Below are 24,603 nucleotides of genomic sequence, written 5' to 3'. Positions count from 1 at the left end.
TTACTGTACCCATCCAGACCATCTGTGGTGGCAGCTGAAGAAGGGAGTTGAGGTGCTCTGTTGTAATTTATGGAGAAAGCTTCAGAGCTCCCTGAGAGCCCTCACTGTTCTAGAGGCAGCCCTAACCACTGCAACCACAAGCTTTTCTTACTTGAGCACTCGGTAGCATCCTCTCAACTAAAAGGACAGTGGATTCAATTCATAATGCAAACTGGCCATTGAAGCCTCCTGCAGCTAAGTGAGGAACTCACGAGAGTTGGAACATTTTAGGTTTTTTATCCTTTAGAACAAAGTTGTTAAACTATGACCTCATGGTGTCTCTGTCATTACCGTGGCCTAGATCCAAAGGCAATTTAAGTCAACTCCTATTGACTTCAGTGGGCTCTGGAACAAGCCTTCTTCCACTTCAGCATGAGGCTATTTTTAATGAATCAAGACAGCCTCATCAGAATCCGCTTCGGTCTTTAAAAATGGAGTGTACTGTTGCACTGGAACTGAAAGTCTCATCGTGATGCTTGGCTATGATATCAGGGTGGAAGGAGAGATAAAAGCCCTTTTCTTGCATCAAGCTGCTCCTGCTAGAGCTTCTTTTTTTCTTGTTTCTTGTTGCTAAAATAGAAGCAGTATTGTTTGCTTTTATTGGTCTCATCTTTTGGGATTTGGAAATCCCATCTAGGGGAGAGGAGGGCAACCTGCACTCACACACACACAGACACACGTGTCTTGTGTGCTCATTGCTGTCTATATTTCTGCAGAGATACTGTATCTTCATTTTCTACTAGTCACTGATTTTCTATTCAAAATAAGATTTTTATTTTTTTATAATCTGGGAGAGATTTCCCAGAAAAATCCACTATCGTACGTCTCTACACAAGCACTTTTCCCATTCTTTAAATATATAGCAGAAGAACTTTCTTCCTATTTTTTGTGCTCAAGGGTGACTTTACTTTATTGCCTTTAGTTTCTATAGTGTGATACCCTGTTTTAAAGGATCAAACCATTGCATTGTTACGTAAACAGGAGATACTGATAAAAAAAAAAAAATGAGGGGAAAAAGAGAGATATTTCATTTGTTACTATGTTACCACAGAGCAGCTTTCCCCCACAATTTCAAAAACAAAGCAAAATTCATACACAAGCAAAACCAAACAAGCAAAAGACCCTAACGTGGATTTTTCAATCATATTTTTATCACATTACAACGTGTACCAGGCAGTGAGAGTTTTCATTTCAGATAGTACTTAATAATAGATGTTGATTGCCATATGTATAGAAGAAGAAAATCCCATTTCATAAGTAAAATACGAAACTGAAGAATTATCTCTCACTTGATATTTCTAAATCTGGATAACTTCTTACGTTATTATGTTTTATAATGTTTGTTTTGTAACAAAGCATTGTTCTAAATCAGAATGAGAGCACATTTCAACATGTTACAATTTCTTATTCAAAATCACATTTTTCAGCTGTATTTGAACTAGGAGAGCAGCAGAAGGTAAGAAGACATGTATTTCAAGCCGAAAGGTCTTTACTGTGCTTGATAATAATAGAATTCATGAAAGGATATATTACAACCTTTCACTGAGCTCTGTGGATGGAAGTCACTATAGAAGTAGAAAGTGGTGTTATTAAAAAGAACAACAGTGATTTCAGGTTCTGAGCCAAAACAAGCCAGGATATAGAAAGAGCCTGAAACAAAGCTCTCTGGAGTCAATCAAAGTCTTTCTGTTGCTTGCTGTGGAACTTGATTCAAATTGTGAATTTCTCATGGTGACATCTGTGCGTCCCTCATTGATGGATGTGGTGAAACGGTACTAGAGACAATCACAGATAGATGCCATTGCTGCAAAATGACAATTTCCTGGCTTTGTGTAGCATTTCTTCAGTTTTTCATGCCATTCTTTGAATGTCATCATTCATCTGTTTCCCATGGCTCCTTTCTGTTTCCTACTTTGATTTATTTATCTCTCTTTTTTTTCTCTCTCACAAGATAAAGTAATAACATATACAGTCAGATGTAAAACATTACTTTGGAATATGACCAATCAGACTTTATGTTCTATTTTATTCTGTAGTGTTTTGTTTCTTTGAAACGATTGAGATATTGCTTTTTTAATTCCATACAATAGAATACAGGTAAGAAGGGTGGAAATGAAGTACAGTATTGCATTTGTGACAACCTGAAGAATAATACCTTCCCTCCTTTCCCAGGTGAGATTAAATTATGAGTCACATCTTTTCTTGCCACTCTGCCGTATGTAAATTCTGCTGCTATCTTACATTAAAAGTATGCCGGAAAAAAATGAAAGTGCAGCTGTCTCCTTGCTTTTCATCTCATAGGAAAACACATTAATAGGATTTTGTTCCATTGCTTTGGGAGTAGGTGAGAATTTAGGTCCAGCTGGGGTCTTCCAAACATGTGCAGTATTGTATGAGATCAATTTGTGTAAGGCTTGCATGTATAGTACTGAGCCTGACTACCGGTCCTCAGTGCAAGTATTGTTCTGCAATGTAATTGTCCAGCTCATAGCTAGCCCAAAGGGACTAAGAAATAATATAATATGCACCTGGAAAACAGTAACTTGCCAGTATGTCCCTGGGAATGTTATCTTCACTTTGATCTACACAAGGTGGGACCAGGAACAATTTGGTTTTGTGCAGCGTGGATGCATACATTTAGAAAGGGTCTCTAGATTCTGGAAACGCCATGGTATGACAGGCTTTTGTGAGATGATTTCACTCCACTAAAACAATAAAAAGACAAAGAGAACAGAGATTTAGTCTATTGACTTCCCAAGTATGTCTGACTTGGCAAACAGCACTGCCTGCTATTTCTTTCCTTTCATAAAATGCTTAACTTAAGCACTGCAGCCCATATCTGTAAATACAGCAAATCTTGCTTCCAGTCAGAGAAGTATTTTGTTCTGTTTCAATTCAAGTCAACCTGGCACAGCTGGTGTGCCAAACTATCTCACTGTTTGGTTATCAAAAGAAAAATAAAGATATTAAATGTGTCTACATCAGATCTTACTTTCTGGACAAGTAAACTTGTCTTCTCTTACAGGTTTTACATAGGCTTTTGAAACAAGACTTTCCCTTACCAGTGTTTTTGCCTAAATACCCTTTTCTCAGTGTCCTTTTGTTTCTTTAGCTCTATCCACTCCCAAGCTTCTCTTGAAACTATTTCAAAGCCAAATATTTTGTACTCTTACTAAGTTTTCTCAAAGCCTCTTTAAAACTGAGTCTATTGCTCAGGGTGCTCTGTCCTTTCATTCTCACTAGGCATTTGGAGGGGCAAGAAAAAGCCTCTTCCATTCATTAAGCCAGACTTTACGTCATTTGTTCACAAACAGCCATTACTAATGATACGAATACCAACACCCATGTAATAACATGAAGGAGCTGCTGGGACAAACTCAGACTCTTCCCTCCATATGCTATCTTAAGTACTTGCTTCCAATGAGGAAGGCTCTGGTAGCCTTTCTCTATTATAAAACACCTTAGCAGTCCAAGTGTCTGAACACAGCTGTGAATTTTCTTGAAGATCCAGAGTAGGTGCTACTAGAATGGTTATTAATAAAATAAGGTCTCATCGTGGATTTATAGTTCTTGGATAGCAGAGTTCGGAGAGGTTTCAGGAGGCCCTAGTCCATCACCAGAACACCCTTCCTATGAGATATTCATCCAATCTGTTATTAAAACCTCTGACACTGGGAAAACCCGAAATCCTTAGCCTGTCTGGGGCTTCACTGGCTTACCCATTAGTAAATCTTTGTTTCTAGCTTCATTTGCCTTTTTTTGCAAGCTAAAGCCATGCGTCTCCTACAGACAGAACATGGCTCAACTACCCAACATCTCACTCTGAGGAAAAGAAAGCAGCTTGAGCATTGCAGGATAGCATGCTATCAGGGAAAAAGGGTAAATGACCACAAAGACCTGCCAGGCAAATTTTGAGATAATCTTTCAGTTAGCCATGTAAAGTACATATTTTCAAATGACTCCATAACTCCTGGTACATAACTCAGAAAATTACAGTTTAGATTTTCAAGGGCTAAATACCTGCAGACGCAAGTAACTGGCTGGAGGGTGACCAGGTCTCAAGAGGAAACTCAACATCTATCCAGCTGTTAGAAGGACTGTCCAAATCGAAGCGAGCTAAAGAAATCCCTTGGTTTTGTCATACAGCTGGCATAGCCCTTTTGTGCAGCTGGGACTGCAGGCTACAGCCCATCCAGTAGCCAGGAGCTGGGGTATCCTCACAAGACATCTCATTTGCTCAGCTCAGGTTCTGCTGTGCAGGGTTTCAATAACCTTCCTCAAATGCCACATATATTATAGTTCAGCAGCCTAATAGGGTGCTAATTACAGAGTCCCCAAAACACTCAAGCAACCTAAAACCAAACTATTTTTATTTTCATTTTGTTTCCCAGAACCTTGTCACTTTGAGTTAGAAAGGGATGTAATAGTACAAAAAAAAAAAAAAAAAAAAGTGTGTCTTACTACTCCAGAAATAATATTGTTGTTCATGGCCCTTCAGATTTAGGAGATTACAACAAAAGTGAATCTAAGATGTGCGAGCCTTGAATTTAGCCAAAATATGCTACAGCAGTAAGACTTGCCAAAAAATGTGCTAATGGCAACAGTGAGCGAATTCAGTTTGACTTGCATTGTTCAAACTTACTTTTCATTAATGAAATACCCTTTTGGCGTATCAAAGTGCTCAAAACCAGATAAATACTTGTGTTAAGCAAGTCCTAGAGAGTTACACCATATGAAGAACTATTATTTAGAACATTTTTGAATAAGATCAAAGCATTCATCCTTCATCAGGATTTTTGAATGTAACACACCCATTTATTTTTAAACTGATGAATTGCCCTAAAAACAAAGATCAGTCAGAAACAATAAACCGAAGGGGACTATATGCTACTTATAAATATTCAAAGTGAAGACATATGACTTCTGACATCAGTGTTCTGTAGTTATGCTGGAAGAAAGACAGGAACCAGAAGAGAATGGAAAGAAAGAATATCACCTAAGATGATATTGATTTAAACTGTCAATGTCCTGAAATGGACCTTTTTATATATGGGCTACATCTGGATATGTGAAATTGTGCACTGGAAAAAGCACACCTGCATACCTGATGGATATAAACAACAATCAACAAAAGAGTTGCAAAGATGAACCCATCTGCTTTAGGTGAGTTTAGGCAAGTCTACTGCACAGAGAGCTCAGCTGGCTGTTTCTAATCAAAGTTCAGAACAGAAGATACAAAAGTTTAACCATTTGCCATTTTTACTCTTAATCAAATTCACTTTGCTTTTCCATGTACGGCTGTATCAAGTTCACTGTTTCCACTTTCTCCAGTACCAGGTGCTTCCCCCAGGAATTCAACTGCGAAAGTACAGAGTGTGCAATACTCTGTTTTCATTTCCCAAAAAGTTTTATAGACCTTTTTTTTTCTTTTTTCTTTTTTTTCCACAGAAGTAACCCTTGAAAACAGCCAGTGTATCCTGTCAGCTCAGAAATCAGAATAGGAACCCACCTCTGTAGTAAATATTCAGGAACAAAACCCTCTAGTCAGTCCCATAAATACAAGCACACAAAAGAAAACAGAAATAAAATTATCTCAGGAAGTTTAAGTTATCCATCTTAGACTGCAATTTTACAGTGACATCAGTGAACCTTCTGCTAGCTGGTGTGCCTTTGCATTTTTACTCTTCATCTCACTGCACCTGGGGCACAGTGGACTAAAAACTTACAATTATGGCAATGTCCTGCTAAATGAATATGTGGAAAAGGTTCCCACCATCTCCAACGTTGGTTGTTGGGAAGGGAAGAACCAAATGACTTTTGGTGGAAAGGTCTGTATCAGCCTTCAGTCAGGCTAGCTTGGGCTACTGGGAAACAAACCCCACATCATCATCACCAACGGACTTAAACAGTGAGCAGTTCATCTCATCTCATCTCAATCTCATCTCATCTCATCTCATCTCATCTCATCTCATCTCATCTCATCTCATCTCATCTCATCTCATCTCATCTCATCCCTCTTAGACACCAAACCTAGAGACAAGTCTAAACCTCACATGCTTTGTGACATAAGCCCCCTCTAGAGGTGACAGTTTATTTCCAATGAATGGAATGGGAAACTTTGCTGTCTAGCTGTCTAATTTGTAGACATGCAGTTTGGATGAGATAAACTGCGAGAATCAGGGTGAGAAACTCAGTTTTGGGCTCCTCACTACAGCTCTGTGAAAGGAATGAATGAATAACTTTACAGAGCAATATAAATGAGGCACACAAATGTAAATACTGAGAATCTATATGTATGTATGTAAGAGGGAGAAAGATAAAAAGATTTTGAAGAAATAAGGCTGCTTTGCAAATCTGTTTCTTTTAAACACATTTTCAGTGTTGCTACCTATATCCCAGTCCACAGACTGAAGTGGGATGGGAACTTGCTGATTTACTGCAAGGTTCTGTTTTTTGTTAACTGACCACTGCTAGAGCCATTGCTGTTTTGATGCAGCTTTCTCTGTTGCTTTTTAAAATCAGAAGTTTCTTCAAGATATTTAAGGATTTTCCTGCTTGGTAGAAGGAAAGTAAAAGAAAGAAGATGCTGAATAATATAAAACACATGTTGCTGTCTTTTGGGTCTATTTCTCAACTGGTCTTAGTATTTGTTTCTAATACTTAATACAATAAGACGTTCTTAGAAACCAAGGATGGGAAAAACAGGGCCAGACATGTTTCAAGGGTGGTATGCAGCCATATTTTGTTGGAAAGACACCGGGACCCTATCAGCAGGACCAGCATAGGCTGGGATCTAAAAGCCAAGTCTCCTACAAGAGGCAGCAGCTCCCAGCCCTAACACCTGAGGGGTTTGGACCTCTCATCAATGGCACGTTGTCTGGCTGACAAGCAGTGCCTCTAGCTCCCATCAACTTCTACCACCATGCTTAACCTCTAATTTGGGCAGGAACAATAATGACTGGCATAACACCCTTGAAAGGGTACCAGTCCTTATTTCAGTCCACCTTCTGCCAAGACCCATTCTTCTTGATTTCCAAACTCATTTCATTCAGTTTTATCCTCTGTAGTTGAGAACTGTTTCCCATGGACATTTTTGGAACCTCTTCATCATTCTTTATAGCCACATAACTCATCAATGAGATACTAAAATTACAGTATCACAAGGTTTGGTTCTTGAATTTGCCCTGTATGAAGATGCAAAGTGTCCCCTCTCTAGTGACCCTGGCTGGAGTACTAATGAAGGAGAATCCATTTGTGCTCAGCCAGGTAGGAGTGATGCTGCCACGGAGGAAAAGTGTTCTGCCAGCAGTCCAGGCTTGGGCAGATTTGCATTGTGGGTGCAAAGTAACCCAGAAACACACTTTTCTACACAGACAGTTTATCAAAAACAGGAAGAATAGTCTTTTACACTGGCAGGTACTCTATGAAATAAAATATGTATTTGTTTTCACACAAACATTTTACACCCGCTTAATTTGCATTTGGTGCTTTTTCTCCTTTCACTTATATTTGCATGGGCTTTTTTGGGGGTTTGGTTTGATATTGTTTGTGGTTTTGTGTTGCTGTTTTGTTTGTTTGATTGGTTGGTTTTTTTTAATTACACTTGTTTGTTTCCCTTTTGTACTAACTACAGTATCCTTCTGTACTCTGCTGCACACCCCTCACTTGACTCTTTCTCTGAGCTTTTGTCCTTAGCCCACTACGAATCTGCTCTGCCACATTTTCAGCTGACATAACATTGCCCATGCCCAAGAAGTCACTGGACTCCTGCTGCGTTCCCACTCCTGGTTAACTATGGATTAAACATACCAACTCTCTTCAGCTGCCTACAAGGTCTCACTGTTTTGCTAACTAGGACCACATTTTTCAGAAGTGGCAATTTGGGAGCGTGCTCCTGGGAAAGGGGGGTTACTGGTACACATCAGTGCTCTTGATGATTGCTTACTTGCCAGTCCATATGGAAAAACCTGGGTCTCATTATCTCCATGCATAAAAGAAACACAGTCATTTAAAACAATATCCCAAATAAATGGCAATACTCATTTGTGAAACTATCTGAAAACATGCTAGAGCAATTCAGATGCTATAAATCCTCCAGTATCATCTGTGGCTATAAACAGTACTGGCTATAGGCAGTACAGATACAAAACAGAGCGCTGCAGTAAGACAGCCACAGCTAAAGCACTACTCCTCAGAGTAACTGAGACTAGTAAATCTACTTGCTTTCTTACCTCTTACCCTCCTTTAGCCTCCAGGTTACTTCAGAAAGTTGATCCTAAATCATACACCAGAATGTCTCCATCCTCCATCTTAGGGAAGTGTCTACACCCTTAAATATTTCTGTCGAAGAAATGAATGAATAACTTTCCTGCTTCAAAAATGCAGCTAATAGAGTCTTTGTTCATCTCTTTGATGCTCCATATGTGGAGACAAGAGAAACTGGGAAAGGTGGACTTTTCTCATACATCTGGTAAGTGGATTGATTCTCCAGCACCCTGCCTGGAAGACATGTGCCAATGTGTTGTTCACTGCTTATTGATACCATTCCTACACGTTCTTCATCAATTGTTGCAATGAGTAGCTGTTGTCCTGACACAGCAATTAGTCACAGTATTCAGAGATTCGTTATGCAATGCCATCGATCCTTGACGCCAAAGTTGGGGGTGGCATTATTTTCTGGAACTTTCACTGTCATTAGCATATCTGGTGCAATAACTCCTACAAGTTGTGCTGAGACCACAAAGGGAGAGACTTATGGTCAAAGTGCCCGTCAGTAGCACTGACTGCACGCAAAGGCTTGAATGTTAGCGATGTTCACAAGCCTTCAGGACTACTGAGTGCCTGACTTCTGAGGGATTATAATCTTAGTTCAAAGTCTTCTCTTACATCCTTCATTTAGTCAAGAACTGAATGAACAGTAGCACCTGAACATAGTGGGGTTTTTTTTGGTGTTGTGGTTGGTTTGTTGTTGTTATTGTGGTTTGGGGTTTCTGTTTGGTTGGTTGGTTGGTTTGGTTTGTTTTTAGCTTGTTTTGCTTTCCCAGATGGATATGGTTTTCCATTCCAATAGAAAATTAGCATTTATCCTTCCATTTAAAAGAAAAAACCAAAACAGAATATCTTGTTTCATCAACGGTAGGTTGTTTGTGACTACCTGATACCTGGAACATGTAATTCAAAATTAACTTGGTAAAAAGGAAATAAACTGTAAAACTTTTCATACAAACAAAAGAATAAAAAAGCAACAGCTTCTTTGATTTATTATTTATTCAGAAATCCTACTATTGAAGCTTGTGCTAAATGTCAGTTTTGATTTTGGTTTGTTTTTTTGTTTTGTTTTTTTAAATATATTGTTACTGGTCCTCAGAATAAATGAAAACTTGCAGGTACGGATGCTCAGGTTCAAAAGCCAACAGATGGACATAAAGAATCCAGAACTTATTTTCTTTGTCATTTAGGCCTTTACACCTGTCGTGATTTTTGGGAAGCTGCCTCAGGAATGGGTTGCCTATTCATCATATGGGAGTTACATCTGTGTTAGGCAGAACAGAAGCTGTGGGAATCTGCATCTTCGCAAGTGCTCCTGCCAGCTGTGGTCCCTTCACAGAATGCATGGTACGTCTGCAGGTGGAACTGCAAAATAACCTTGCTGGTACAGATTTGCAGAGATCGCTTTCCAGGCATAAGAATGCTGTCTAACAGCTAGAAACTTGAATTTTGCCCTTTATATTGGAAAATGTATGCAATATATGACTCTTCAGCAATGCAGAGCAGAAGAGAAAAATGAAGAATTTGGAACTTTGTATTTGAATGAGCAAGCAAAACACCTGTTAGGCTGGAAAGCCTAATTGAATTTTCATTGAGTTCTCTTTGTGTACCATCAAAGTGTCTTTAATATTAAAGTATCATCATATCAAGGCAGGTACTGAACATTTCTCAGATTACACATATTCTCATATCTAATTACTAAGCCTATAAATTAAATCTGCTTAGAGAAATTGTTAACAGCAATGTTCATTGAGCTGTTCCCATTAAAAAGAACTTGCTTTGTTTTTCCCAGAGGGTTTACTAAAGTTTAACAAGGTCTGTTTCTCTTAATCACTTACTACCTTTCTGCTTTTCGCTTTGAGTCTTCTTTTGTCTCCTATCTTTATATTAATCCGAAGTCAAAATTTTCATTGGCAGCTACATGTTCAAATTAGCGACCACAAGATTTATTTACCATAGAAAGAAAAATCCTTGGTAGAAAAGAGCATTTTTCTTATTGTTTTGGTAAAAATAAAATCACAAGACCAGGCTAAACCCAACAAATAAGTAGAGGCCACCTTGCCTGGATTATAATTAATTTTGAATTCTTCCTGTTGCCATGGCACCATGCATGAAAAGAAATAAGCCAGGCATTGTACAGCACTCAAGAGCTTATTGGAATTTTGGGTTTTGTTTCTTATGTTTAAAATAGTAAGAAAATTCCATTTTAGTGAAATGAAAGTCAGCCGTAACACTAGAGAGGTTTTCCTCTCTGTAGAGTGAGAGAGGGGTGGATGCCAGACAGCTTTTGAAATGTTTCTTGTTGAAGGAAATAATAATAATGATTCAGAGATGTTCGCTTAAATTGCCTCATTGTGTTCCTAGCAAATTGAGTGATTATCATCTTTCCTAATCTTTGTAGACTACCCCCATTTAATATACCTCTGTGGCCACCCCCTCCCAGCTGCTTCAGGGGCCATGATTAGCCAGAGCACAGCAAACAACCCACACACCACCACAAAAACCTTCTGTTGAGTCAGTAGCTCTTCAGAGATGCCAGGAGAGGGTGAGTTCTTCAGCATGGAAATACCTATTTTATACAAAGGAGACACAGGACACTCTACAGTGTAATGAAGATATTTTTTGGACCTCATGTTCCAACTGGTTTTATGGCCTTTAAAGAGATTATGGTATTTTTCTGTAAATAGAAAAGGTTTTCCTTTCACTAACAACACATGCTTCTTGTATCCAGGAGCTTTTACAGTTTGTAGAGTTTCACACAAGTAGTTGTTGAATACTCAGAAGGATACAGCCCTATAAAACCCTTCCACTGCGACACCATTAGTGGTTTTATTGGCAAATCCCACCTGAGGCAGCCTCCCAACTGATCAGTATCTGTTGCTTGAAGCAAGACACCAGGAACACCATCATCATCTCTGTGGGGCTGCTGCCCACCAGTGTTGGAAATGATCATCCATGAGCAGAGACACTCATGAGCATTTCTCACTGAGTGGTCCACGGTGCTGCACGGCATAGGAAAGGGGCGGGCAGGCAGGTCCCAGCTGCTTTGCTGGCATTGAATGGCAGCTAGAGCTCCTGTGAGAGCTTTATATTCAGGTTGGAGTAAGGAAAGTCATAGTCCATCCAGCCAAAAGAAGTGTTATAACCTTATTGAGCTGTGCTAACAGGCTATACATTTGAGGTTGCCATCAAAAACTTTAAAGACCTTGAGTGTCCTGAAGGATCATTAAGGATGCTCTGAAACCTCAGGTATTTCTCAGCTTCCTTTGCCTCACAGCCACAGCCTTTGGCCAGACTCTGTGACTCAGAAGGGTTTTTCTCTGGTACAATGGTAAAAGCTATGAAAGGGCAATGGCTGCAGCCTACAGAACTCTTCAGATTTCAAGAGAGCCCTGGGATGTCTCTAGGAGGACCAAGGATACTGCTTGCAGGTATTGTAGCTTTTCACATTCACTTTGTTCCCACAGACAAACGACAGAGAAAATACCTGAGTTAATTGTCTCAGTTTTAATGCAAAGGAGAAGCTGACTCAGTGGGTCAGCTCTCACATAAGGCTTTCAGATTTTAACCCCCTCACAACCTTCCCTCTGCCTTCCAGTACCAAGTCTTCATTGCAAGGAGATGCCAGTAGTTGATAGCAGAGCCTGCAATGTAGTGTATCAAAAGATCACAAGGGAAAAGATAAAAATTGTTGGTAAGGGTGATGGCATTAAGCACCAAACTTACTTTTCTATCTGTCACCACAGATGTGACGGAGGGAAAGGTGTTCTTTTCAGTGTCTGTCGCTTCTGCTCCTCTGTATCTCTCTGTTTTCTGTTTCCTGCTGTGGGAAGCAGTGAGGTGGCCCCTGCGGACATGCATCTTCAACACGCAATGCTGCTCTGCACTTAGAAACCATACCCTACTGCTGAGAAGCCAGGAAATATTGCGAGCAGCACTGAAAGGCTGGAGGCCTCCTGCAGTGAGAAGATCCTCAGTCTGCAACCACCTGACCAGCGCTCAAGGCAGAGGAAATCTGCTGAACAACATGCAGTGATACAGTGGGAGCGAAGTGCTAGCAGATTGGTAAAACACACTATACTAACCCCATTCTCTAATTGCACCATTTTCCATAAGATAATTGCAAGGCCCTGAAAAGCAAAAATGTATCCAGCTAAAAAATATGCTCTAAATACATCCCTAACAGCCTGTAACTGGTATAAACCAGAAGGTTCCAGGCGTCCCTGGAATTTTGACAGGGAGATGGTGGCAGTTGGGACAGCATATATTTTCTTTAAAAGTAGTGTTCATGTTGGCAGGATCCTGAAACATACCTTTAGGTCACAAAAAGTACAAGAAAGTAACATTTCACTTTGCTTTGCTCAGATATACTTCAGGAGCGCAGAGAAAGAGGACCCACGAACATTGGAACATATGTAAATAAAGTGAGGTAAAGGCAGAAGGACTCACAGCAACCCCCGTTGCAGCTCGCCTCCCCTGCCAAATATGTTGACTGCTAAACGGATGCTTAGAGTTATTGTTTGGACAGTTGCATTGTTTCTGCTGAACATCTGTATCGAGGAACACAGATACAACAGCCGGCGTGGGTAGGAAGGGAGAAGAAAATAATTTGGCTCAGTTACAACATCCGTCAATTATAAAATATAGAGAAGATGCAATGTTATTGGCCAATACTTAGTCTGTTTTGAACCAACTGATTTTCAGTGTTCCCCCTTCTTGTCTGGGTATAACTTATCAGTGCTCTCTGAACATGGCATTTTGAAAGAGACGTCTGGTTTGCACCTCTCATTTTATATTTGCAGATTGAAACATCTCTGCTTCTATCAGTTTTCTGAAAGTTCAAATACTTAGGCTTTTTCACTTTCAGAAAAGGTTTTTATACTCTCAGAGAACAAGAGCAATAACATATGTTAATATCCAGAGACTAGAACAGCCCCAGCAGAGTGTGCAGGCCCATCATAACATCATTATTTTTAGCCATGATATCGTTACAATTAACTCTGCGGAGGTTTTGAAACACAGACTTTAAAAGCTTGAGATAGAAATCCTGTTAATATGGTTTTATGTGCAATACTCCCAAAGCAAGGCAGTCCTTACTGTCTGCAATGGCGTTCAGAGACTGCACCCTGCTGGCTCACAGCCGCAGCGCTTACCGCAAGGGCTTAAAATACCCTCTCATGTGCTTTTCTAAATGCATCAAAGAAAAGTCTATCTTTATTCCAGCTCAGGTATCCCTCACTCAACCCATACCCATCGCTGTAGTCACATGATACTTCAGCAAAATGAGTACACTAATAATTACTGATGCATAAAAAGAAATAAATGCTGCATTATGCTCATATGCAAAGGTAATTTTAAAATTAATTTTTCCACAATATTTCATGCATTTCTTCTGTGGGTAATCCCACAAAATGACAGTGTAATTCTCAAAGTGTAATGAGACCTTAGGATTTTGAGGCAGCTCAAGCATTTCTGCCACTCGCCAAAACCCAAAACATCATCTCAAGGGAGCAAAGAGAAAAAATAAAATGTGGGCTTGTTTGTAATCGTTCTCAAGAATAAAACACAGCAGTGCAGACCTCAGGAATGGCTGAGCCCACAGACTTTAACGGTATGAGCAGGTCAGGCCTATGGAACTGGCTAAATTAGTGTGTTATGTTCACTTTCCTTTAATGATATGTAACTTCTGTCTCTTCTAGTCTACAGTGAAATTAGTCTCTTGGATTCTGTCACACAAAACAGATCATGACAACTGAAACAAATCACTGGCAGAGAAAACACTGTCAGAAAAACACAGACCTCTGTTGCAGGTGCTCTCTTACGCAGCAAGGTGAGCTCGTTGCTCACCTAAAATGAAAACACAAACACACTAACAAGTAACAGGCTCTGAGCATCCAACTCATAGCATACATAATACTCAATTTCATAGACATTTGTTTTTACTTTTCCAGCTACTCGGGGAAAAAGGCAATGTTTTGAAGGAGGAAGTGATTTAATTCTATGCTTAATACACTTTCTTCCATGTAAAGGTACAAAAAGATATCACAGAACCTTTATTAGTCTATTTAATATGGCCAATCTGCATTGCTCAAGGATCAGATTTCTTGCTCTACAAAATTATGTATTAGAATTTCTTGTTCCTGGAGACATATACAAGCTGCACTGACCAGAAGCGGCATTTGACATTAAAGGAAATGCAGCATATAAAAATAGAATACCATACATAAACTAGACATAGATATTAACTTTCAGATTTTTAGAAAATGGCACCTAGAATTTACTCCTAGGGACTCTTTCCTTTGGGACCTGGGTTTAAATTTAGCATTTACATACTGATTATAGTGCTCATTTCATTTTTGGCTTTATAAAAAAAAGTGAACAAGGAACACTAGAAACAAATTACCAGTTAGCATATACAGCTTGACATTTTTCCCTCCTGTGCATGCACCACAAAGGAACTGGACTATTCAGTCTTTCAAGTGCATTTCCATTACTTGCATGTGAGTTCTGCATGATTTACATCATCTAAACATTTTGTATATGTGCCACATACATGTTTTTAGTCACCACATATATGTACATTCCTCTGGAAACATCATATGGGAGCAGAGTAACCTGGTTCTAATTTGTACCAACAAGTTCTGCCCCGGTAACTGAAAGCAGTACTTGTGCTAAGGCACTCTACGACGAGAGGATGAGAGAAAATGGCCTCAAGTTGTACCAGGGAAGGTTCAGATTGGATATTAGGAGAATTGGATGTTAGGAAAAATTTCTTCAAGGAAAGAGTTGTGAAGCAGTGGAACAGACTGCCCAGGGAAGTGGTTGAGTCACCATCCCTGGAGGTTTGTAAAAGACATTTAGATTAGGTTTAGATTAGGGACATGGTTTAGTGCTAGAGTTAGGTTAATGGTTGGACTCGAAGATCTTGAGGGTCTCTTCCAACCTAAATGATTCTGTGACTGTTTCACTCAGTTTTAGCCATATAAAAGTTATGACCCTGGACAAACATAGTTGTCTAGACTTCTGTCATCAAAGTGGGTGCGGAAAAAAACACACCTGAGAAGCGTCTTGAGAAGCTAAAAAAGTTAACTGCATAGGAAGCTACCTTAGTAAGCAGCATAAGATGGGAAGTGTCCCACAAACCCAGGAGAAGTGTCTTTGCACTGACTACCATCAGTTAAGGCCAGACACCTAAAAGTTAAGATAAACCTCATACTTAGAGTGGTGTCAGATCAAAGGCTGAATCTTTCTTCTCAGAGCGTGAAGTCTGGGTACCAAAGGCTTCCTTGTACGAAACAGCCTTTTGTCTCTTCTTATTTTCAAAATCAGTGAAAGTTCCATCAGTTTCTATATATTCTGCATAAGATTCTTGGTATAGATGCACTGCTAACAGGCAAGTACCCACAGCACAAAATCTACTATGAGAAACAACCTAGATGACCTCCAACGAAAAAAAAAAAAAAAAGAGAGAGAAAAAAAGAAAAAATAAAAAAAAAAAAGAAAAAAGAGAAAAAGAAAGAAATCTGTTGATGCACTGTGTGCACTGTGCTTGCATGTTGGCAATGACAAACTGTAGCAGTAAACTCTAGCATTACTTCCATATGTGTGTATACCTAATTCAATTTCTACAGTTACATCTCTACTAGTACCACTATAACTAACAGAATGCTAGAACTAGCACTATGTTTTTGTACTGTGGAATCCAATTGTCTCAATCGTTCAGTTCTTACAGGATAGTTACTGTCATGATTTTGACCTGAACTCTTCCACCCAATGCCAGGTACAATTCAGGAGTTATTCTGGGGCTGGGGCCCCTCCTAACATGGATGTCAGTCACCTCTGGTAACTGAATGGTCCTGGAAATGCTCTATTTACTAGAGTATACAGGGGCTAGAAGTCTGTCATTTAAGAATGCAACTACACTGCTCTAAATGTAGACAGCTGAGACCCTGAAGTCTGTCACTCCGAGTTTCTGTGGTGCTTGATTCTCTGATTACAGACCTGTTGTGCGGAAACCCAGTCACACAGCTGAAGGCATGGGTAAAAATATCCTTCTCCAGCGAGGTAAGCTGAACCAAACAGAGAGACTGAAGAAATCATAGAATATCAGCTTGGAAGGGACTACAAGGATCATCTGGTCCAACCTTTCTTGACAAAAGCATGGCCTAGACAAGATGGCCCAGCACCCTGTTCAGCTGGATTTTGAAAGTGTCCAACATTGGGGAATCCACCACTTCTCTGGGGAGATTTTACCAATGGCTGATTGTTCTCATTGCAAAAACTTTCCTCATATCCAACCAGAATCTCCCCAGAATTACCCTGTACCATTATCCCTCACAACGAGCACGCCATGGAGCTAAACGGGTATGCCCAGGAGCTAAACCTTACTGAATTACAAGATAATTGAAAATGAATGAGAAATAATTATCTTCTCTAAAAGAAAACTGCAAAGTAAAACATACCCTAATTGGAAGCAACAGACTGTGGGAGCAGAGGAAGAAAGCAGAAAGATTGCTTTGTTCTAATACCTGCTCCCAGAATAGGTCAAAACCCCTTGTGGTATCTAGACTATTTTCTGCCCAATTAATTGAACAAAATATCTAAACTGATCTTTCCCTTACAAAGGAAAAATCATTATGCTCCATGAAAATGAAATAAAGGAATGACTGAGTAGTAGCTATTATGTGGCCTTGATTTTTCTTAAATTGTCAGGTGTAAAGCACATACATCCATATTAGTTATGGATATAGTTAAGCACATCTTTTTTTTTTTTAAGAAATTGTGCCTGTGCTTTTTTCATGGGCATAGACAACATGTATCCCAACAATCAAGAAAGAAACTATGGGGACTGAAGGAAAGACTGCATTTTAAACTGCGGTTCAGGCAAAATGGAAAGGGCCTATTGATGGAGTCAAGAACATGCGAGTCAGTTCCCACTGTCAGAGAATTAAGTATGCTCTGTTGTTCAGGGGATTGGGTTTTCCCTTTAAAAGTTTCACCTCCACACCCCGAAACTGAGGGGAATACAAGCTACTCACAGCCAGCTCCACCAGACCTTAATCTGTGGGGCAAGAACATACACGCCTGTCTCAGAGAGATCCTCAGAGCTGGATTGTACATCAGTGGACTGTAACAGGAGATGGACCAAAGATCCAGCTGTGAGTCAAATGAGCTCTAGAGATAACCAGAGTCACTCTTTTGGGCTGAGCTGGGTGGCGATGAGTCAGAAACCGTAGTTACGCCCAGAAGTGAAGCAGCAGATCTCCAGGCTACAGGCTGTGCTTGCTCTGAAGGATGGAGAAGCAGATAAGCATAGTGGGTCCTATCATAACAAAAGCACCTTCTTTAGCAAACATATAGCACTGAAAAGTCATTATGAAGAATCACAGGAGACATATTCATTTAAAATATCTATTGAAATTACAAATTAAACTCTTCAATATGATTCAAAGTACAAAACACAACATTAAAAGGCATTCAACAGCTCTTTTATACATCACAGTGTTAGTGGCACAAAGTGTACTTACATTTCAAATACATCAACAGAACTATTTTTACACTGGTCCAATACATTATTTATACATATGCATGACTCCTTCATGCTTATCCCTATACAATTTTAAAATACATCCATGACAAAATGATCAAGAAAGGTTCAGTTATGTACCATGTACCTGCACCTAACATTCCTGGAATTCTTATAAGAGAGAGATACAAATCAAAGCAATAATGAAGACCACAGGGCTCTAAACACAAACAGCATGCCTTACTTAGTACAAGTGCATTAGCAATTAAGCAACTGATGTCTTTATTATCACTGTAATCAACTGTTTTCTCAGGATTTTAGATTATGTATGTGAAATGTGCAAACTTTGGTTTTATAAAAGCAAACCTGCACAAAGCTTTATGCATGCTGCAACTCACTGGAGTAAGAAAGACCTGAATTAAATATATTTAATCCTATACAGTAAAGGACCTGCAGATGAAATGCACAATACTTCATTTCTATTTTCCTGTCCATAACAATTTTAAATCAAAAGCACTTCATCTTTTTCTGATCTATGAATATTTTACCCTGCCAGCTCCATAAACAAGAGAGCTTTTCATTAATTTTGATTGTGTTTCCTGCATATCAGGAGATCAACTGTAAACTGAGAGTCGATCCAGTCAGCTCTGATTTGGGATTTTGCCTGATTTATAAGCTGGAGTATTTGAGGAAAGATCATGCTGCTTGGTATGTGGGGGAAAGCATCTCGAATTCTTGGCATGCTAAAGTCAGTAGTAGGAGGTTTCAGGATGAATGCCAACATGAATAAAATTGAAATATTTACAAAAAAATAAAGTAAGCATTTATATATAATCACAGAATCTTGAAGAGCCTCAAAATGAATGAATTTGCCCTCACAGCCCTCCTGTGAGGTAAGTAAACATAGGTCCATCCATTTAAAAGATGGTTAAATTGAGATAAAAGGAGATAAGTGACTTGTCCAATGTCATGCTGGGAAAACCCATTGCTACTGCCATTGAAGTCAGCACAGGATGTGCTACTGGGCTCTCTCAAGACTGACTTCAGCCTAACTAATGAGTGGCAAGTCTAAGGAGATGCAAAGCCTCTGGAGTCTGGACTCCACACTCAGTCCCATGCTCACTCGACAGGACATCACCCCAACAGAACATGAAAATGATGTACTGTTGCAAACTCCATTAAAAACAGCGTTTAAGACAATACCACTAAATAATAGAATAACTGTAAAAATGCAACAGAAGTCATACAGTGAATCTTATTTTTCTCGTGAAAAATCTACAAAGACTAAGCTGCTGTAACAGAATTTCATCGGAAAAGCAGGAAAGACAAACATTTACTTTTCCATGGCAGGGAGTTTAAATGTCAGAGTTTAAAATAATGTATTCACAATTCAATTTCAGAGTATTAAATGTCACACTATCAACATAAGCTGTAACATAAAAACACTCCAAACTCAACACTGCCAGAAGCTGCTACTTTGGAAACAAATCAGCATATTAAAAAAAAAAAAAAGGGGGGGGGGGGCAAAACAAAAAAATCCCCGAGAAGAATACAGATGGAATTACATTTAGCAAATTGAAAGGATTAGGTACTTGGTAAATATATGTAGGCATACAGTCTACCCCAACAGCCTGTTACCTGTGAACATCAATTATAAACTAAAATTTGAAAATGTCTGTATTTGTAAAGGACTTATTTTTATTTTAAACATGGAAATGCATTAATTTTGACATTGATTATTAACTGGCGACACAGTACCACGGGGGTTTCACTATACTGCCACATAAAGGCTGTCTCTGAGAAAGGCACAGACAAGATAAACCTTATACCAGGACACTCCAGTACTGCTGCCAGAGCCAGACAAGCCCTGAGCTCAGCGGTGCTTCTCACACCCCTTAGGGGCTGGCAAACAGGGATTGAATGCACCACCCAGACTTCCCTACAGATATTTTAGAGTAACCAAGCAATTTTTAATAACAATGATAGCTAAAACACTAAAAATATTGTGATAACAAACAGATCTTAAGAGTAAAGATCTGAACTGTGCATTGCTATAAACAATCTGAAGATGTCACAAAGAGTTCAGACTAGCTGGAAATCAGCTGCCCTTTTTATTCATGTTATAATGGCTGAACTCATTAAAATCAAGCCAAATAAGTGAATTGCAGATAAGCTGTAGCACTTGGAGCTAAAATCCGTGGTTAGATACAGTTTGAATTCGGATACCATTAAACTCGGAAAAAGGGGGAGGAGAAGAAATTCAAGAGTAGTTTTATAAAAAGACAGTGGCCCTTTTCAAAATTGTACCCTAGTCTTTTTATTTAACAGACAGATAGTATAAAACAAAAGACAATAAAGAAAGGAGTCATTAAGCTGGAGCTATGAAAACATATTCCAAGCCTGTGGCAGAAGCAGTTGCATTTAAGGGTCTTAATACATATTCAGTGCAAACTTATCCTGGCTTCAACATATTCATCCATCTCAGTACATTGATAATGCACAGAAATAAATGATGATGAAAAAACCACAGTCAAACTTCAGTCCACAAGTTATTCAAAAGATTTTTTTTCCTTCAGTACTACACACTGTTTCAGATGCTTCATATTTAATGACAAGAAGTTATTAGTCAAATTTTTATAGGCTTTAAAACCAGAGGAAAATGGTTTTCAACAAAATATTTCTAAAGAGAAACTACAATGACTAATAGTATGTTTACTATCACACTTTACTACCCTGGAAAAACAGCACTGTGAATTCTGCGAAACTTTCAAATCAAGTGATTATTTTTCAAATGAAAACTTGTTTAGTCACAGCATTGTTATTAACAGCATACACCATACATCACACGATATTAACGCTGAAAATGGGCTAAGTAGTTTAAATGTAAAGTACAACTTCCACAAATATCCCAGGCATTTTTATTATTAACTACAGGGGATAACCCTGATGTATTTTTATACTTAAAAGGAAAGATTCATTAATAACCCAAGAGTCTGCTAAATAGTAAAGTTAGTCCTGTATTTTTTAATAATTGCCCTAAAGACAGAAGCAAGCTATCTTGAACTTCCAAAATACTTCAATAGCACAGCTATTTACACATTTGGTTTAAATAGGATTATATATATCTATATCTATATAAAAAAACATTGAGATACCTGGATTAGAAGTTACGTAGCCCTGTAAGTGTAGCAGAACCATAAACAACAGCAAAAAATAACGCTTCAGAAAAACAGTAGTGATGCAGCAGTAATCGATACCATCAATGTATTTTTAAAATAACCTTGATTAGACAGAAGGTTTGTGTCACCACTCAACCTTACAGCTTCATCAATGCATTTTTAAAATGTAGCTTTCAAACAAATTTCTTATAAGACTTCAAAAAAGTCCTGGAAGGCAACAGGACCAACTTTGTCCTTCTAACCCTTCCCAAATTTGAAGAAAGGCATAGGATGGCCTATATGCACCTTATTGATTTTGCTATACTTGGTAAAATCAGTACTGAAAAGGACATTGTGATGGCTTTAACAAAAACAGATGTGTAATAAACACAATAAAGTCACACTAAATTGACTATCTGATTTAAATGATAGGTAACTGAAATATATACAGAAATAAGACACCAAATTTTGAAGCAAACAGATAGGCAGAAAGTTCAGAATTGTATGCATTTTTAGCTTGTTTTGCTGATGTCATTCAGCACAGTTCCCTGTACACCAGCAGGGCATCAGAAACTTTTTGCATTATTTTTAACAATATCACCTCTTCATTTCAGACAGCTATCTGGATCCATGGTCTCCCTTTAGCACCAAACTTGCCTTCTGTTACCCTCCTTGTCTATTATCAATTGATCTATGCAACGGTAGTAACAACAGTTCCTGGAAGCAAGACTACATGTCAATGAAAAGCAGAACAGGGCAAGTAAGGCTACAGCAAAGTAAGTGCATCAACAACAATGATAAAATCAAAACACATGTTGTGACGAGTCCAATCTTCTCTCAAGTCTAGGTAGGTAGAGGGTCATCATCTCCTTTATTACATTTGCACTTGCAGCACAGAACAAATGGTGTAGCAAGTAGAAGGAAAGGGGAGGCCACCAAAAGTAGAAGACCAAATCCTGCAAAAATTCCTACCACCTGGAAGAGAAAAGAATAGCACTGCATTAGTGATAACAATTGTCTAGATTCTGCTGCCACCAATGCATCATCAATGTCCTTCAAAAGCATCTCAGAAGATGTCATTGACCTTGCCAGAGCCAGGACTTCTCCCCAGGTGTAGGCTACAGTCAGCTCCTGTGATCAGCAAATGTGAGTGAAATCAGAGATGGCATGTTCATGTTCCATTGCTCCAGTCAGAACCCTGCCTTGCCACATAACTCAGTTCCATCAAAGTGATACAGGTGGTTATTTGCTTTTTTGAGTTTTGCTGTATCTGAAACAACTAAAGAAGCAACTGACTAGAGACTTTTTTCTTGATCAAACCTAAACATTAAATATCAAGACGACAAGAGCTAGAGATTCCTCCTTTCAGATGCTCCCCTTTTTGCCAGAGACATTTCCAAAAAAAGAATCAAAGTTTTGGTGGTATTCACAGAGAATCTGGGAAGACTCCAATCAAAATGATTCTACGACTCCCACAAACTTCCCACCAGTAGGAACACAGGCTTGGGAATCTCAGCCAGAGATAACAAATACTATGGACTGCTGAAGGATGTTGAATATGTCAAATAGCTTTTTGCAGTCAGACCTGAGCTCATCTTGTTCTTTAGGGGACACAATCTAACTCTTATCTAAAAGCATTTTTTTCAGTTACATTTATTGATCAACCTCTTCCCAGCATGGGCAGAGGACCACAGACCTACCCATCCTGTCAGTGTGCCAAATTTTATTAGTTTCTACAGAGTTTAGATTTGGAAAATTATTAAAAAAGAAAGATTCAACTTGAGGTTCATTGCCCGAGGAAGTTTCCCATTTGCCACAGGCAACTGTAAGAGTAATGCTGCAACAATATGCCTGCAGATTATTTGTGAAAATAATTTAGAGGTATTCACATGAGAGTGTCAGTGAATAATTTTGAATAATGAAGGCAGGAGTGGAATGCTAATCTGCTAGCAAAACCTCACAACGGAAGGCAAATCAAATTAGAGTGCAGTACTCACTAAAGAATTCTCCTAGTCAGGGTTAGATATACGGCTTCAATTAACAGGCAAATATTTAATTAGCCATGGTATAGATGAGATGATTCACCAGTGCTTTTGTCAGCCATGGACAATTTCTCGCTGTGATTATGACGTCCACACTTTCGCAGCTGCAGTGTGCAGGGTGTTCGGGTGGGGTGCAGTAGGTGGCGCTGTGGGACAGGACTCGCCGCCCGCGGCTGCTCCTGCGGCCCCGCAGTCCCCAATCCTGGATTCTGGCCCTCCAGGGAAAAGGAGCTCAAACCTCCTTGCCCAAACAATTTTATTCCTTGCCAAGGGCGATTCCTTTTTCAGATTCAGATGTGTGCACGTTTCACTACCTTTTATGGTTTTTGAGGTACTGACCTAAATTCCTATCCCCTTTAAAAACTGCGAGCTGCAACTATAGCCGTATTGCTCTTTGGAGACAGCATGTCCTTGCCCAGCTCTTTGCAGCCCAGGCTAAGAGTGCACTGGTCAGAAGGAGCCAAGCTGGAAGTCTGCAGTTCAGTGGACCAAACTGACCACTGATAATTTGTATGAGATATCAATTTAAACCCTCCTTTCAGGCTCAATATGCCACAAATAATTCATTAACTTTCTTTGTTTTTGTTGTTTATTTGTGTAGGATTTTTGGTGCCTTTTGTATGTTTGTTTTTTTTTTTTTTAAATAAAACTGCCTGCTATTACTCATTTTCTGCTTGGTTCTGTTGCTTCTGAAGAAGTTGTCTCTCTCTCAGCATCAAGCCATTCCTTCTGGCCAAACCAAATATTTTTTAAAATCCACATATAACAAATCAAAGGCTTACTTCAATTTGCCTTAGATAAATATTGAAAGGAACTTAACATAAGGAAACAATTGCAATGTTCATTTGGCTTTAGTGGGTTTAGCAGAATTATATCCTGATTGATGATTTATCACTTTCTTTCCCAACAACGACCAGAACAAACATACTGTTTATCAAACATATTTGCACTAACTGCTGTGGCTAAGAACAGGTTTCAAGTATCAGATGAATCACCTCATATTACAGGTATATTAAGAAAGCTTATGTACCCACACATTTCTTAAGATACCATTGGGTAACCCAAGCAAAACCCAGCCCATAGCTCAGGCACTCAGGAGTGCATGTGGAGGGAGAGCAGTGTGATCCTTCTCCTGTTTCGGTTTAGGCATTTGTCCAGACTAGTGGTTTATTCTCTAGACTTGGAGTTTATTCTCTAGACTTTGGGGTTTATGCTCAAATGGAAGAAATCTGTACTTCACAAAAAACACTTCATCTCAAGCTAAGGTAGATATTTACTGGCACACAGTTAATTTAGGAAGGGATGACTCAGATACCCAGATGGCCCTGTATCTCTGAAGTGACTGTAAACGCAGTGGATTGGACCAAGTCACATACTGGCATTTATTTTGCATGCATCGAAGTAGAGCACGGAGTTGTTCCATTACTGGCACTCATGCTAGGTCCAGGAAGACTGGATCTAGACTACAAGAGGCTACCACACTCTGTCAATTTGAATCTGTGTTTGAAACTACTGATTAGCTCACTAGGTTACCTTCCATCCAACCTACATGTATGAGTCAACTGGAATC

General features: G+C 39.1%; 1 protein-coding gene across 4 annotated transcripts in view; it reads right to left on the bottom strand.

Annotated features, from left to right (window-relative positions):
* Positions 1-17,704: 17,704 nt before the first annotated feature.
* Positions 17,705-24,603, bottom strand: part of RNF144A (ring finger protein 144A) — a 67,469-nt gene continuing 60,570 nt past the window's right edge. For all 4 annotated transcript variants that reach the window (XM_065835090.2, XM_065835092.2, XM_065835091.2 and 1 more), the window contains one exon: positions 17,705-21,966. In XM_065835090.2, the coding sequence (XP_065691162.1) occupies positions 21,835-21,966 (132 nt within the window). In that variant the 3' untranslated portion in view covers positions 17,705-21,834. The remainder of the gene's footprint in view (positions 21,967-24,603) is intronic.

This window comes from Patagioenas fasciata, chromosome 3 (assembly GCF_037038585.1).
Source record: "Patagioenas fasciata isolate bPatFas1 chromosome 3, bPatFas1.hap1, whole genome shotgun sequence".
NCBI classification, from domain to species: domain Eukaryota; kingdom Metazoa; phylum Chordata; class Aves; order Columbiformes; family Columbidae; genus Patagioenas; species Patagioenas fasciata.
The sequence above is the reverse complement of the archived record's forward strand: the minus strand, read 5'-3'. Positions and strand labels throughout refer to the sequence as shown.